General features: G+C 44.6%; 1 protein-coding gene across 5 annotated transcripts in view; it reads left to right on the forward strand.

Annotated features, from left to right (window-relative positions):
• LOC144988999 (NLR family CARD domain-containing protein 3-like) overlaps positions 1–15,330 on the forward strand; it is a 292,143-nt gene extending 276,813 nt beyond the window's left edge. For 3 of the 5 annotated variants that reach the window (XM_078940599.1, XM_078940596.1, XM_078940609.1), the window contains 5 exons: positions 113–1,904; positions 2,000–2,173; positions 12,169–12,345; positions 12,854–13,027; positions 13,344–15,330. In XM_078940599.1, the coding sequence (XP_078796725.1) occupies positions 113–1,904; positions 2,000–2,173; positions 12,169–12,345; positions 12,854–13,027; positions 13,344–13,362 (2,336 nt within the window). In that variant the 3' untranslated portion in view covers positions 13,363–15,330. The remainder of the gene's footprint in view (positions 1–112; positions 1,905–1,999; positions 2,174–12,168; positions 12,346–12,853; positions 13,028–13,343) is intronic. The other 2 variants (XM_078940588.1, XM_078940589.1) reach the window with 1 other exon arrangement.
• The last annotated feature ends 250 nt before the right edge of the window (positions 15,331–15,580 follow it).

A 15,580-nucleotide genomic window follows, 5' to 3' on the forward strand; every position in this document is an offset into this window, starting at 1 on the left:
TCTCTGAAGGTTTCAGATTTCCTGATGTCTGAACACATGGAACCACAGGGATTCAAACCCTCATCCTTCAGGGCTGCAGAGACTTGATTTACTGTTTGTTGTCTTCATTCAGGTTTGACTGTTGCAGTTTGTAGACGTGAAGTCCAATCTGGTCTGAAGAAGAAGTTCCAGTGTGTGTTTGAGGGGATGGCTAAAGCAGGAAGCCCAACCCTTCTGAATGAGATCTACACAGAGCTCTTCATCACAGAGGGAGGAAGAGGAGAGCTGAATGAAGAACATGAGGTCAGACAGATTGAAGCAGCATCCAGGAAAGCAGACAGAGCAGAAACAAGCATCAGACAAGAAGAGCTCTTCCAACTCCCAGCTGGAAGACCAGAACCAATCAGAACCGTGATGACTAAGGGAGTGGCTGGCATCGGGAAAACAGTCTTAACACAGAAGTTCACTCTGGACTGGGCTGAAGGCAAAGCCCACCAGAACCTCCACTTCACATTTCCATTCACTTTCAGAGAGCTGAATGTGCTGAAAGAGGAGAAGTTCAGCTTGGTGGAACTTGTTCATCACTTCTTCCCTGAAACCAAACAAGCAGGAATCTGCAGCTTTGAAGACCTCCAGCTCCTCTTCATCTTTGATGGTCTGGATGAGAGTCGACTTCCTCTGGACTTCCACAAGACTCGGATCCTGAATGACCCTAGAAAGTCCACCTCAGTGGCTGATCTGCTGACAAACCTCATCAGGGGGAACCTGCTTCCCTCTGCTCTCCTCTGGATAACCACACGACCTGCAGCAGCCAATCAGATCCCTGCTGAGTGTGTTGACATGGTGACAGAGGTCAGAGGGTTCAATGATCCACAGAAGGAGGAGTACTTCAGGAAGAGGTTCAGAGATGAAGAGCAGGCCAGCAGGATCATCTCCCACATCCAGAGATCCAGAAGCCTCCACATCATGTGCCACATCCCAGTCTTCTGCTGGATCACTGCTACAGTTCTGGAGGATCTGCTGAAGAGCAGAGAGGGAGGAGAGCTGCCCAAGAGCCTGACTGAGATGTACATCCACTTCCTGGTGGTTCAGGCCAAAGTCCAGAAGGTCAAGTATGATGGAGGAGCTGAGACAGATCCTCACTGGAGTCCAGAGAGCAAGAAGATGATGGAGTCTCTGGGAAAACTGGCTTTTGAGCAGCTGCAGAAAGGAAACCTGATCTTCTATGAATCCGACCTGACAGAGTGTGGCATCGATATCAGAGCAGCCTCAGTGTACTCAGGAGTGTTCACACAGGTCTTTAGAGAGGAGAGAGGCCTGTACCAGGACAAGGTCTTCTGCTTCATCCATCTGAGTGTTCAGGAGTTTCTGGCTGCTCTTCATGTCCACCTGACCTTCATCACCTCCAAACTCAACCTCATGGAGGAGAAAAAATCACAGATCTCTCAGCCTGAACAGAGAAGTCCAGTCCAGTTCTACCAGAGTGCTGTGGAGAAGGCCTTACAGAGTCCAAACGGACATCTGGACTTGTTCCTCCGCTTCCTCCTGGGTCTTTCACTGCAGACCAATCAGAGTCTCCTACAAGGTCTGCTGACACAGACAGGAAGTAGCTCACAGACCAATCAGAAAACAGTCCAGTTCATCAAGAAGAAGATCAGTGAGGATCTGTCTGCAGAGAAAAGCATCAACCTGTTCCACTGTCTGAATGAACTGAATGATGGTTCTCTAGTGGAGGAGATCCAACAGTTCCTGAGGTCAGGACGTCTCTCCACAGATAAACTGTCTCCTGCTCAGTGGTCTGCTCTGGCCTTCATCTTACTGTCATCAGAAGAAGATCTGGAAGAGTTTGACCTGCAGAAATACTCTGCTTCAGAGGAGGCTCTTCTGAGGCTGCTGCCAGTGGTCAAAGCCTCCAACAAAGCTCTGTAAGAACTCTCAGGAAAATCACCTTCAGTCAACAAATGAATCTGATGGAAACATGAAAGATTCAATAACTGCTGACTGTCTTTGTTTTCTTCAGACTGAGTATCTGTAATCTGTCAGAGAGAAGCTGTGCAGCTCTCTCCTCAGTTCTCAGCTCTCAGTCCTCCAGACTCAGAGTTCTGGACCTGAGTTACAACAACCTGCAGGATTCAGGAGTGAAGCTGCTGTCTGCTGGACTGGAGAATCCAGACTGTAAACTGGAGACTCTCAGGTCCGGTTTCATTCTAACGTTGTTTCTCTATGTTCTGTCTGTTTTTCTCTGATTTAGGAGAAAGTGTCAGTTAAAGTTAAAGTACCATTAGTATGTAAATATTTAATATTTACATACTAATGTAAATATGTTCTTTCATATTTCATATTTGACCTAGTATAATGATATATAATTTTTTCTGGGTTCAAGAGGTGGTAATTAATTGTCATCCAGGCCTTGATGTCACTGATGCAGGCGTTCAGCTTCTCTAAATTGTCATTCTGGTCAGGTTTCATGGATAAATACAACTGGGTGGACGCTGGCATGATTGTTGCCGCTGCTCACCGGTAACTCCTCGTCACCTAACTTTAATTTTCTGGATTTTTGGACTGCAAGTTTTGAGGCAAGATATCACGCTTGTTAAAGTGACACTTGGATTGTGTTGTCGTGCCCTGACAAACAAAATAACAAACTCAAACAAATTCAAGTCCGACTGCCTCCTCCTAACCGCGGCCTCCTCCCCCTCTCGGAGCCCCCCGTCTGACACTTCGGCGTCTGGCCTCCTACAACCACCTACAACCACCACATATGTGGTCATCCAACCTGCTCATCTGGTCAACTCTTACCTAGATTCTCCTCTGGCTCTCCCATCATCCATTGGCTGGGATTATCCAGTATTCGTCATTTGAACTCCTTCGGCTTCGCCTCCATATTCCCGCTCCCCTGCTGAACACCTGCACGGATCCTCCGCTCCCACCGCGCCGGAGATACATTCACCGTGGTTCACGTCGGCACTTCAACAAGGACTCATCTGAACCTATCCGCTCCTTCTGGTCATCCACTCGTCGTCATCATCAAAACTCTGTACGCACCGTGGACCACAGCGTTCTGGCTAACCTGGTTAGACCGGCAGCCACAGATGGTCCCGCCGCTCATCTCAACACCGCTACAGTCAACTTCGGTCTCATTAACATCCGCTCACTTTCTAGCAAGAGTCAACTGAGGCAGGACTTAATTTCTGACCGTAAGTTTGACTTTCTCTGTTTAACGGAAACCTGGCAGCATCCAAATGACTTCTCACAACTCAACGATTCCACCCCTCCCGGCTTTGTTTACGTTTGCAAACCACGTTGCACGGGTCGCGGGGGAGGTCTCGCGATATTACATCACGAGAAGTGGAAAGTCCTGCCTGTTGAGATTCCGTCCTTCAGCTCCATGGAATGGATTGCCTGCATGCTTTCTGGCCCCACCCCAACTGTCCTGGCTGTGGTTTATCGCCCTCCCAAGACAAACTCTGACTTTTTAAATGAACTTGGAACTCTTCTCTCTCACCACTCATCCCTCTCACCCAATGTTATAATGATGGGTGATTTTAATGTTCACTTTGATAACAGGCTTCTTCCGCTCACCAGAGACTTCAGCTCATGTTTAGACAGCCTTAACTTCACCCAGCACGTCAGTTCTCCTACCCACTCTAAAGGACATATCTTAGATTTAGTCTGCTGCTCTGGATTAACCCCAACTAACTGCTCTGCTGAGGAAATTCTTGTAACCGATCATTTTCTTGTGTCATTTAACATCTCCATCACTCTATCTGTCACTAAACCCTCCCGTCTCATCTCTTTTCGTAATGTCAAAAATATCAATGTGAACGCACTTTCCTCACTCATACGTGATATTCCGATCCCTAACACACCAAACCCTGATGAACTCGTCTCCTCCTACAACAACCTTCTTTCAGATTCTCTCAACCATCTTGCTCCAGTCAAAACTCGCCCTGTCTCCTTTTCCAAATCTGCTCCCTGGTTCACCCCAGAGCTCCGTCTCATGAAAACCAAAGGTCGCCAGCTTGAGCGACTCTATAAAAGAACTGGCTTAACCGTTCACAAAGAAATCTATAAATCACATATCACTCAGTATAAGGACCTGGTTTCTACCACAAAAACAAACTATTTTTCTGAACTCATCTCCACAAACAAAGGCAACTCAAAAACTCTCTTCTCTCTGATGAACACTATTTTCAACCCCCCTGACTCTCTCCCTCCCCATTTCTTTTCCATTGAAACCTGTAACTCCCTCATGTCGTTCTTTAACAAGAAAATTCAAGTCATCCATCAACAGCTTAGCTCTTCTCTCCTCCCTCCCATCCCTGACTCTTTTCCCCTCAATCATATGTTTTCCTCCTTTCCATTGCCTGACCACGAGGAAATTTCCTCTCTCATCCTTAAATCCAAACCCACCACCTGTTCTCTTGATCCCCTCCCAACATCTTTAGTTATAGCCTGCCTCCCATCTCTCCTTCCGCTCATTGCTGCCATTATTCACTCTTCACTCTCATCTGGTACTGTCCCATCACTTTTTAAAACGGCAGCTGTAAAACCCATCCTAAAAAACCCGGTTCAGATCCCAACATATTCAATAATCTCCGTCCAATTTCCAACCTTCCCTTCATTTCCAAAATTCTAGAGAAAATAGTCGCCTCTCAACTCTATGATCATCTGAAACATAATAATCTTCTGGAACCATTTCAGTCTGGCTTCCGCCCCCCCACAGCACTGAGACTGCTCTGCTCAAGATCACCAATGATCTTCTCATTGCAGCTGATTCTGGCCTCCTCACCATCCTCATCCTCCTTGACCTGAGTGCAGCCTTTGATACCATTTCTCATTCCATCCTCCTCCAAAGGCTCTCCTCCCTCGGCATTACCTCCACCCCCCTCCGTTGGTTTCAATCCTACCTCTCTGACCACACCCAATTCATTCATCTTAAATCATTTAAATCTCAGCCTTCCTCTGTCTCTTCTGGTGTCCCCCAAGGTTCTGTCCTTGGTCCTCTTCTTTTCATTACTTATCTTCTTCCCCTTGGCAATATCTTCCGTAAATTTAATGTTAATTTCCACTGTTTTGCGGATGACACCCAGCTCTATGTATCCAGTAAACCTGACTCCTCTCTTCCACCCTCCTCTCTCCACTCCTGTCTATCTGAAATAAAAAACTGGTACACCTTAAACCTTCTCAAACTCAATAGCGATAAAACTGTGTGTGTGAACAGGCCCCGCCCTTTTTGTACTACATTTGAACCGTACCGTAACGATAAACAACCAGTAAACCTGTCTGCTCTATGCTGCTTCATGGTCTTACCCCCCTTCCCCTCCTATTATCACCCTCCTACCCCCCCCTCTCTCTAACGTCCCTCTCTCTTCTTCCCCTCTTTCCTTTTCCGTCCGGTCCAACACCAAAGATTTTCAAACATGATTGAAATTAATAAATTTTGGCCTCAATTACAAAAGGGGTTTATTCAGACATACCTTTGGTTTGTCTGAAGATGAATAACCCCTCTTGTTAAAATAAAATATGTCCAACACAAGAGGCCCTCAGCTCTCAACTGTCTGCCTAGCTGTTGGACAGGACAAGTTAAAAAAAAAAAAAAAAAAAAAAAAAAAAAAATAGCGATAAAACTGAGCTACTTCTAGTAGGTTCCAAATCCACCCTCTCCAAAGCCACAAGTCTAACTCTTTCCATTGATTCATCCTATGTCTCCCCCTCCCCTCAGGTAAAGAGTCTGGGTGTCATCCTAGATAGCACCTTATCTTTCCAGTCCCACATCAATAACATTACTCGGTCAGCCCATTTCCATCTACGCAACATTAATCGTCTACGCCCCTCCCTCACTGTCCCCTCTGCTTCTATCCTGGTCCACAGTCTGGTCACTTCCCGTTTAGATTATTGTAATTCTCTCCTCTTTGGTCTCCCACAAAAAACCCTCAATAAGCTTCAACTGGTCCAGAACTCAGCTGCCCGCATCATCTCCAGAACCCCCTCCTTCAGTCACATCACTCCAGTTCTCCACCAGCTGCACTGGCTTCCCATAACTTCCAGAATCCAATTCAAACTCCTCCTGTTCACCTTTAAGGCCCTCCATAAACTGGCTCCTCCTTATCTCTCCGACCTCCTTCATATCAAAACCCCCTCTCGTTCTCTTCGGTCCTCCTCCTCTGTTCAGCTCTCTGTCCCTCCCGCCCGACTCGTCACAATGGGAAGCAGAGCCTTCAGCTGCTCTGCTCTGGAATTCCCTCCCTCCTGACCTCCGTAACAGATACTCTCTGCGTACTTTCAGATCTAAACTCAAAACCTATCTGTTCATTTCTACCTTCCCATCCTGATTCACTTTTTATTTTATCTGCAATTTTTATTGTGCTTTTAATGTCTATTTTTAACCTTTGTTTTGTAAAGTGTCCTTGGGTTTTTTGAAAGGCGCTTTAAATAAAATGGATTATTATTATTAACTGCGTATCGTCGGCATAACTATGAAAATTAATGCTGTGTTTCCTGATTATCTTTCCTAGGGGTAGCATATAAAGCGTAAACAGGATTGGTCCTAAAACTGAGCCCTGTGGGACTCCATAGTTGACTCGAGTGCACTGAGAGGAATGGCCATTTATATTAACAAACTGATACCTATCAGACAGATAGGATTTAAACCACTGGAGAGCAGATTCTCTGATCCCTATGTCCTGCTCTAGTCTATGGAGTAAAATACTGTGGTCGATAGTGTCAAAGGCTGCACTGAGGTCCAACAGGACCAGAATAGAAAGTAGTCCCTTTTCTGAGGCCAATAACAAGTCATTAGAGACTCTAACTAGTGCAGTTTCCGTCCTGTGGTGGGGTCTAAACCCCGACTGAAAGTCTTCAAAGTGGCTGTTGTCCTGTAGGTGGCAGTAAAGCTGCTTAACTACAACTCTTTCTAGGATTTTAGAAATAAAGGGCAGGTTTGATATTGGTCTATAGTTGGCCAAGATGCTAGGATCCAAACTGGGCTTTTTCAGAAGAGGTTTAACAACTGCATATTTAAAAGACTGTGGCACTTAACCCGTTTCCAGAGAGGTTCCAGAGTGGGAATTGGGTCTAACAAACAGGTTGAGGATTTGGAGGACGTAATAATTGATGTTATTTCCGCTTGATCCACAGTAGTGAAGCAGTCTAATGTTACAGAGGTTTCTATGGATGCCTCCATTTCTACCGCTTCAGCCTGTTCTGGGCTGATAGTAGGAATAACTTGATTTAACTTATGTCTAATATTTGAGATTTTACTATCGAAAAATGTAAGAAAATCATCAGAGCTGAGAGAAACAGGAACATGTGGTTCTACTGAGCTCTGACTGCGAGTTAATTTAGCAATAGTGCTAAAAAGAAATCTTGGATTGTTTCCATTCTCTGATATTAAGGTTGAATAGTACTGGCTTCTAGCTCTACGCAGAGCTTTTTTTTAATTTAATAGGCTATGTTTCCAGATATTCAGAGACTGCTCTGAACCGGAGCGGCACCATTCTCTTTCCAACTTACGGGTTTCTTGTTTAAGAGAACGAGTTTCAGCGTTAAACCACGGTGCTACTCGGTTTTGTCTGACGAACTTAGTTTTCAGGGGGGCAACAACATGGAGTGTACTCCTGAGGGCTTGTAAGGTATCCTTTATATTTTTGTTCAATGATTGATAGAAAATACTTTTGAGTGTGTGGTCCGGCCAGCCGGCCTTGACTGCCAGAATGAGAAAGTCAACCAAGTGGTCACTTACCGAACGGTTACGTTGTTTGAGACTCAGCAACCATCAGATGGCTTCTTCCTGCTTTTGTGGTTGGTTGAACACTAGGGGAAACTCTCCGATGAACCGATCAAACGGGAGATGAGATATGGGGTGTGACGCCAAAAAGGCTTGAGCCCACTGGAGTGCTTTATTTCTAAGAGAGTTTGCGATTAATTAAATTTTGCTGTGATCATATTGATAGTACCTGGGTGCCTGTTGAAAGATGAGTTGACATCGTAGAACGAATCCTCCGCAGGCTTCAACATCTCTGTTAAAAGGCTCTGGTTGAAGGTGGAAGTTCTCCGGTATCGTAGCGGAAGTAGGGGTCAGACTGTTGCCGGAAGTGGAAAACTGAGCAGAACTTCCGCCTTCAACTAGAGCCTTTTATTTTTATATATTTATTTATTTCTTTTTTCTTATCTTGGTCTGTCCAACAGCTGAGCAAACAGATTAGAGCTGAAGGCCTTTTGTGTTGGACAGGTATTACTATCACAAAAGGAGGTCATAGAACTTTGAGAAACCAGAGTGTAGATTTAAAAAAAAAACTTTTTGTTTTATTATTTTTTATTTATTTGTTACATTTAGTGTGTGTGGGGAGGGAGAGGGGAAGAATGTGAGAAGGGGGGGTGGAAGAGAGTAAAAGGAAGAGAGGTGGAGAAAGTGGGGGATACAAGCACTGATTTGGATAAAGTATTATTTATAACGTATTATTATCTGACCTGAATCCAAGGCATCATTAACGATTTTTAACAAGGCTGTCTCAGTACTGTGGTTCGTTCTAAAACCAGACTGGTTTATCTCAAAAATGTTATTTTGTAAGAAAAATTCGTTTAGCTGAATAAAAACAAGTTTTTCTAAAACCTTACTTAAAAATGGCAAGTTGGACACAGGTAGTTCTTAAAAACTGAAGGGACTAAATTAGTTTTCTTGAGTAACGGTTTCATCACTGCAGTTTTAAAGGCAGCAGGAAAAATACCTGTCTGTAGAGAGGAGTTCATGATATTTAAAACCTCACTCTCAAAAGACCCGTAAAAGGATTTAAAAAGTGATGATGGGATGGAATCTAAAAAACAGGTCGTTGGATAAACTTGGGAGAAAACTCGACCCAGTGTTGCAGCTTCAACCAGGTCAAAACTGTCCAGTGCTTCCTCAGGTAAAATCAAGCCAACATTACCAATAAAAAGGCTTTTCTGTCCATTTATTTGTTTATTTGTTTATTTATTTGGAGACACATTAGCTTCCACAAAGTGGTCGCTAGTCTTCCTGGGGTCCATACGCAAAAGATACATACATTTTACCAATTTCACAAAAACCAAAACTGATTTCACAAAATATAGTGACTCTTCTTCCACTTTCGGCTTCTCCCATCAGGGGTCGCCACAGCGAACGAGTCGCATGGTGAATTTGGCAATGTTTTACGCCGGATGCCCTTCCTGACGCAACCTTCTCAAACCGGGCTTGGAACCGGCAGAGGTAGAGAAGGGAACAGGGAGCAGCCCGGAGTCGAACCCGGGTTTCACGGACGGAAGGCGCCGCAAACCAGCACGAGCTAAACTGGCTCCTCCTCACAAAATATAGTGACTAATTCATCATATTTACCTTAAAAGCTTCACATGTTAAAATAAGTTAAAACAATTTCATTTTTATATCAGCATATCAAAACACATAGCAACACAACATCAACAATAATACATGTCATGACAGCAAATCATTCAAATTGTTGGTTATTGTAAGTAGTCCATGTATCTTAGTTTTAAAATCTTTTTGAAATTATATTTGTTACTAATAACCCTTGTCCTTACAGACACTTGATTCCATGCAACAGAAGATCTAAACAGCACTGTTCTTCTCATATAGTTAGATCTTGAAAAAAGAACAATCAAATCACCAGAGCTGACCTGATGAGTTTGATATTGGTGACAATACCCACTGTATAAAACTTTGTTTACCAAATATTATGGAAATTTTTTTAAAATGACGTTGTGCATTAAGCATTGAAGACTGAGTTGTACTTTGTCTTTTACCATCAACCAACATAAAATGGTGCATTTACAATGTTAGATCTGACAGAATGGATCTTGCTCCTGAAGTGGTCTGCAAAGTCCTCACACAATGAGGCGGAGGCTGGCATTGTGTTTTTGTTCACATTCAAGTTGATTAAAGATTAAATTGTGGTGAAGAGGACTCTGGGGTTATTTTAATTCACAGAAATATTCGCAAAATATGAATTTCTGGTCTGTTTTTACTGTTTGATTATATACTTTTATTTGGTTTTGGGATAGTTGATAGTTTATTACAAGTGTGTGTTTTCTCCAAAGTCTTTCAGCAGATCTACAACGTCTCTTCAATTGTTTAATTTCCTCAGTTCTCCAAGAGGGTATGGGTTTGATTCTTATCTTTTTAGATTTCAGTGGGGCAACTGAGTCGAGACTGGATTTTAATTTACTGTTAAAACTTTCAACAAGTAGATCACAGGGGACTGGTAAAACAAGTGGAGAGTAGGAGCGAACAGATGTAATAAAATTTTCGACCAGGAGTTCAGGAGTCAAGTAGCGTTTCTTCACCGTTCTCACAGAGGTCTCTTGCTTTATAAAACCAGTGATGTTAAAAAGCACACAGTAATTGTCAGATACAGCCAGGTCCACAACAGTGGACCACTGGTAGGTAAACCATGACTGACGACGAGGTCAAGAGTGTGCCCCCTGTTGTGAGTCGGATGCATGACGTGTTACATCCCTAAGGACTAGCACATCGCCCCCCCCCCCCCCCCCCCACCGAAAATAAATAAATGGAACACCCAAAATAGATTGGAAAAAAAACAGCCTTTTAACGGAGATGTTAAACTGCAGGATTAGAGGCTTGTCCTGTTAATTCCATGAGTGTCTGAGTGATACCGTCAAGGCGGCGGAACAGGCTTTGTTTGGCCAAGGATATCTGGGTGAGGGCGTCAGCTTGGCGGCTTAACATTGTCCCCTGATGGAATATGGCGTGATGGAGCCCTTACGGGTCTGCTGGGTCAGGAGTTTGGCCAGTACGTTCTGTCATTATCTCGTGTGGCTAGGCTGACCCAAATTCTGAAACCCGGAAGAAAGCTCAGATGCGTGAGGTAAGTAGAATTGGTTTAATTCACAACTGGTTAGTGAATGGCAGTATTCTTGATGCATTGTGGAGGCTGGCCGGAGGATGCGGCAGCAGGAACCAGAGAGCGTGACTTGAACTGGATACGTGACTTGGACGAGGAGCAAGGACGGCTGACAGGGACCAGAGGAACACCCGTGGTGAGATTTCCTGTGGGTGAGTCGAGGAGGAAGAATTAGCAAGGAGAACTAAGGCAATGACAATAACATGAGTCAACAAACTATGCACCGTGAGAGAAACAATGAACTGGCGTTGATTGCTGGAACTGGATCTCCTTAAGTAAGCTGCTTGCTGATGAGGTGAGTGGAACCAGCTGGTTGCGCCCGGAGCAGAACAGAGAGGGGAGGGGGAGGATAGCTGACAAAGGCACCATGACAGTACCCCCCAACAACTGCCATCTGGCGGTCCAGAAAGAGAAGCTGCTCTGTTTGTTAGAAATTTAGCCCAGGTCTTCATTTCAGTTACAGAAGAAGATGATTTTGATGGATTTTTGGATGCTGATTGATGACTAAAAAAATGAAAAATAAATCACAATCAACTACGTTTTTCTCCCACTGCCTTTTTTCAACACACACCGAGTGTGTGTGTGTGCTAAAGCCGGTGTGGCTGCGATTGCGCGTGTGCAGGAAGGGGGAGGGGGCAGAGCGCTTGGCACGAGTTAGAGTGTGAGTGCACATTCCATTTGTGTTACTCAGTTACGGACCAATAAAAAAATTGTTTCATCCAAAAGAACAGTGACTGTTTTTTTTTATTAACCTGCTCGCTCTGGAAGCTCTGAGGGTCCAAACGGGGAAGTGAACCCTGAAGGAAGATCTGCCTTCGGCCAAGGAGAGTATCTCCTCTGTGTCTTCCAACCACGGTCAGAAACAGCATCGCAGGAAATGTTCAACACTAGCATGCGTGTTTTACTGGTATCTTTTAATATGCCCGTGTCCCAACACCCGGTGCGCCTTTTGTATGTGTCAAAGACTGAAAAATCACCCATAACTGAGACCGGATCCTATAACCCTGTGCGCCCTAAGGTCGAGGAAATTCGGTATTTAGTCAATAATAATTCCTGATGATAAATGACATTTTAATTCCTTGTCTGTTTGAACTTCATTTCAAGTAATTTCTAATCTATTGAATTTTCATTGATGATCATGTTTTTGGGTCCAAATCCAAAAGAAATGAGCAAACAGTGAAAATATCATCTGTCAGTCTGTCATCAGGGCGGGTCCCACCTGACTGAATGGACCAAGTTCCTGGACCTCCAGCTGCATCACTGCTCCTGAACACACTTTTCTGTCTGATTGCAGGTTGGAGAACTGCAGATTGTCAGAGATCAGCTGTGAAGTTCTGGTCTCAGCTCTGAAGAAAAACCCGTCCAACCTGATAGAACTGGACCTGAGCGTGAACAAGAACCTGCAGGATTCAGGAGTTCTTCATCTGTGTGGTTTTCTGCAGAGTCCAGACTGCAGACTGCAGACTCTGAGGTCAGACTCCATGTTTCAGTTGTGTTCAGATCAATTTGATGACAAAGTTGTGTTGACCCACAGTGAGCAGAAATGTCCAGATTCTGATCTGCAGCAGCATCTTCCTGCAGCTGCTTGTTCTCTTCAAAGATCTGCAGAAGAACTTCTTCTTTTCTTCCTGGAGCTGCTTGTTTCAAAGCTGTCAACTGACATTTGTGCTCCACAAAGTTCTGCTTGCAGCCATCAGCTCTTCTTTGTGTCTTTGCTCCAACAGACTCCTTTAAAGCGTGTGCAGAAGAAGCAGCCGTGCACGCTCACATGCACTCTGAGTCCTGATGCTGTGTTTCAGCAGATGCAGCTGAGAGTCCAGCGGCTGATGTTTGTGAGCAGACAGTGACAGAGTCCTGCTGGTCAGAACTGGTCTTTTTCTAAGCTTTCTGATCTTCTTCAGCTCTGAACTCTTAAGAAGAAGTGAAGAATCAAAAACAGGAACTTTGTCTTTAAACTCAACTCTTTGTTCTGGACTCAGTTTGTGTGACTGCAGTTTGTCAAAGACCAGCTGTGGTGCTCTGGTCTCAGCTCTTAAGTCCAACCCGTCCCACCTGACAGAACTGGTCCTGAGTTTGAACAACCTTCAGTCTTCAGATGTTCAGCAGCTCCAGGATCTGGTGGAGAGTCCAAACTCCAAACTGCAGACTCTGAGGTCAGTAGAGGGTTGGAGTCAGTCCAGCTGCTTCCAGATGTTTGGTCCTAAAGTTAGTCTGAGAGCAAAGATGCAGAGTTTCCTGTGAAGCTGCAGCTTCTCAGTGAAGCTCTGAGGAGAATGATGACAGGCTTCAGGACAACAGTCAGCCAATCAGAGCAGCAGAAGCTCCAACAGGTGAAGATGACAGGAAGCTGCTGCTCTGAACAGGACTGAAGCTCCTGCTGCTCTTTCTGCTGCAGTGCTGCATCACTGACTGACAGACCAGGATCAGGAGACACTCCTTCATCTCTGGCTCTACACTATCTCTCTGCAGGTGGAGACGGAGAGTCTGATGTTCCTCCTGGAGGAGCAGAGAGGAGCAGCAGCAGCAGCTGGTCTGCAGAGATGTTGTGACTGGACGGTGTTCCTGGGAGGTGGAGAGCAGAGTGATGGAGGAATCAGAGGAAGTGGAGATGAGTGTCAGAGCTGCAGCAGGAACTGATCTGAGATCAGCTCCACTGTCTCTCTCAGCATCAAGTGGACAGTTATTGTGCTGCAGCTCCCCCGGTGGACTGACGGAGAACTGCACTTCCTCTTCTCATTCTAAAGGCCTGTTCACACCGGATCGAATTTCGCCGGCGATTTTCGCCGACGTTTAACGCCTCGTGACTATACAAAGTGTGCACCAATGAGAGTGTGCACACTGACGCGAAAAAACACCACGCGTCAAAGCGTCAAAAAAAAAAACGCCTCGGGTTCGTTTTTTTTTTTTTTTTGACGCCTCGCGTCGAAATCTATTCGACCAATGAGAATGGCGCTTTTGCACATGTGTCTGGAGATTCTGAAGTTACAGTAAAACACAACTACGGGGCGCTCAAACACAAAACTGCCTTGCTGAGTACACATACCAGCGAAGAAGATAGACGCCAAGTAGCATCTACACTGCCGGGAAGAAATAATGACGGACATTCTAAAATATCCCCGAACCAAGCACCAGTTGGAGCAGCAGGTGCTTGAAATATTCATGTTTTCTTTGTATGATTCTGACAAGCGCGTAAATACTTGCTCTCTTCTTCTGAGTGAAAAGCGACTTTAAGAAGCGTAAAGTTGCGCGGCGCCACCTTGTGTACAGGAGTATTTCTGTTTACATTAAGCGCCATCTAATGTCAGGGAATGAAATTGCATGTTCACTCGGCTCATCGTCAGCGAAAATCGCCTGGGTGTGAACACAAAAAACGTGGCGAAAAACGCTGGCGAATATTCGTCCCGGTGTGTACCGGCCTTTACTTGGAGTATTGATCTGAAACATGGGTTGGATTCAGATGTTCAGCAACTCCAGGATCTGGAGAAAAACAGACCTGCAGACAAACAGATTCTTTTCTAGATCATCACTTTCTTCTTTGATCTCCATTTGATGGACAGATGTGAGTTTGGGATGGACCAATCAAGGATTTAGGGAATCATGGATCAGACAGAACATTTCTGGATGACATAGATCTATGTGTGGGTCTGGCGTTGGATCCTGGTTCTGTCTCTGGAACAGGGACAGAACCAGAACTCTGGATCACTAGATTCTGGTTCCAGATGTTTCACACTTGATTTCTGTTCTCCAGAAACTCTCATTGACAAACAAACACAGAGTTTCATTCAGAAACCTCCAACATGGTCATGTGACCAGAATGTTCATAGTGGAGACACGGACAAACGCTGTGGTCACATGACTCACTGGTTTGGATTCAGGTCCTTTGAAGTCAGTTTTTGGAGCAGAAATCCCGTCTGATCTCAGTTAGTGAACAAAAGTCTCAGTTGAATCATTTTTCTATCATCTCTGTTCTGTTGATGATCAAATATTGACTCATGCAGTTTGAAAGACTCAGAGTTTTGCTTTGATTGATGTTTTCCACAGTTTTCTGACTGAACTTCCTTTTTCTTTGGTGTTTTGTGGGTAAAACTCTGTTCTTTTTCATGCTGACAGCATTTTTAGCTGCAGTTTTAAAGAAGTTTCATCTAAATCCAGTTGAATCTCCTCATTTTTGTAGAATGTCTAAACTAGTAGAAACTTTCTGAGCATAAAGCCTGTTTTCCCCAGAGGACATGAATGAACAGAGTGGATCTTAGTGAGGAATGACAGCCTCTGGATGCAGAGAATCACTTTGATGCAGCTGCTGCAACAACACCAACTGCATGGAAGCAGAGGGAGAAGGGAGATACCTGCTGGCTGTTTACAGAACTGCATCTTAGTGTCCAAAGGCTTCAAACTGAAAGCTGTCTGTAAAATTCCTGCAGCCTGTTTGGATCTAATAAATGCTCTTTTGAATCAACTCTGTGTTTTCTATTGATTTCTGTCTTTGACTCACAAACAGACTTGAATCTTTAGCCTTCCCCCTCATCCTGTTCCAGCTGTTCTAATCTTCATGTGTTTGGTTCCTTCTCAGTAGAAATGGGTTGGAAAAGAGCTTTGGAATGTTCAGGTGGTGCTGATGTCTTTCTAGATGGGGGTGGGCAGAACAGATGAGAGCCCCTCCCTCCTGATTCAGAGGGGAACAGTGGGCAGCAGCTGAAAGGAGGGAG

Source organism: Oryzias latipes, chromosome 2, assembly GCF_053564925.1.
Source record: "Oryzias latipes strain Hd-rR chromosome 2, Olatipes_Hd-rR_3.1".
Taxonomy (NCBI): Eukaryota; Metazoa; Chordata; class Actinopteri; order Beloniformes; family Adrianichthyidae; genus Oryzias; species Oryzias latipes.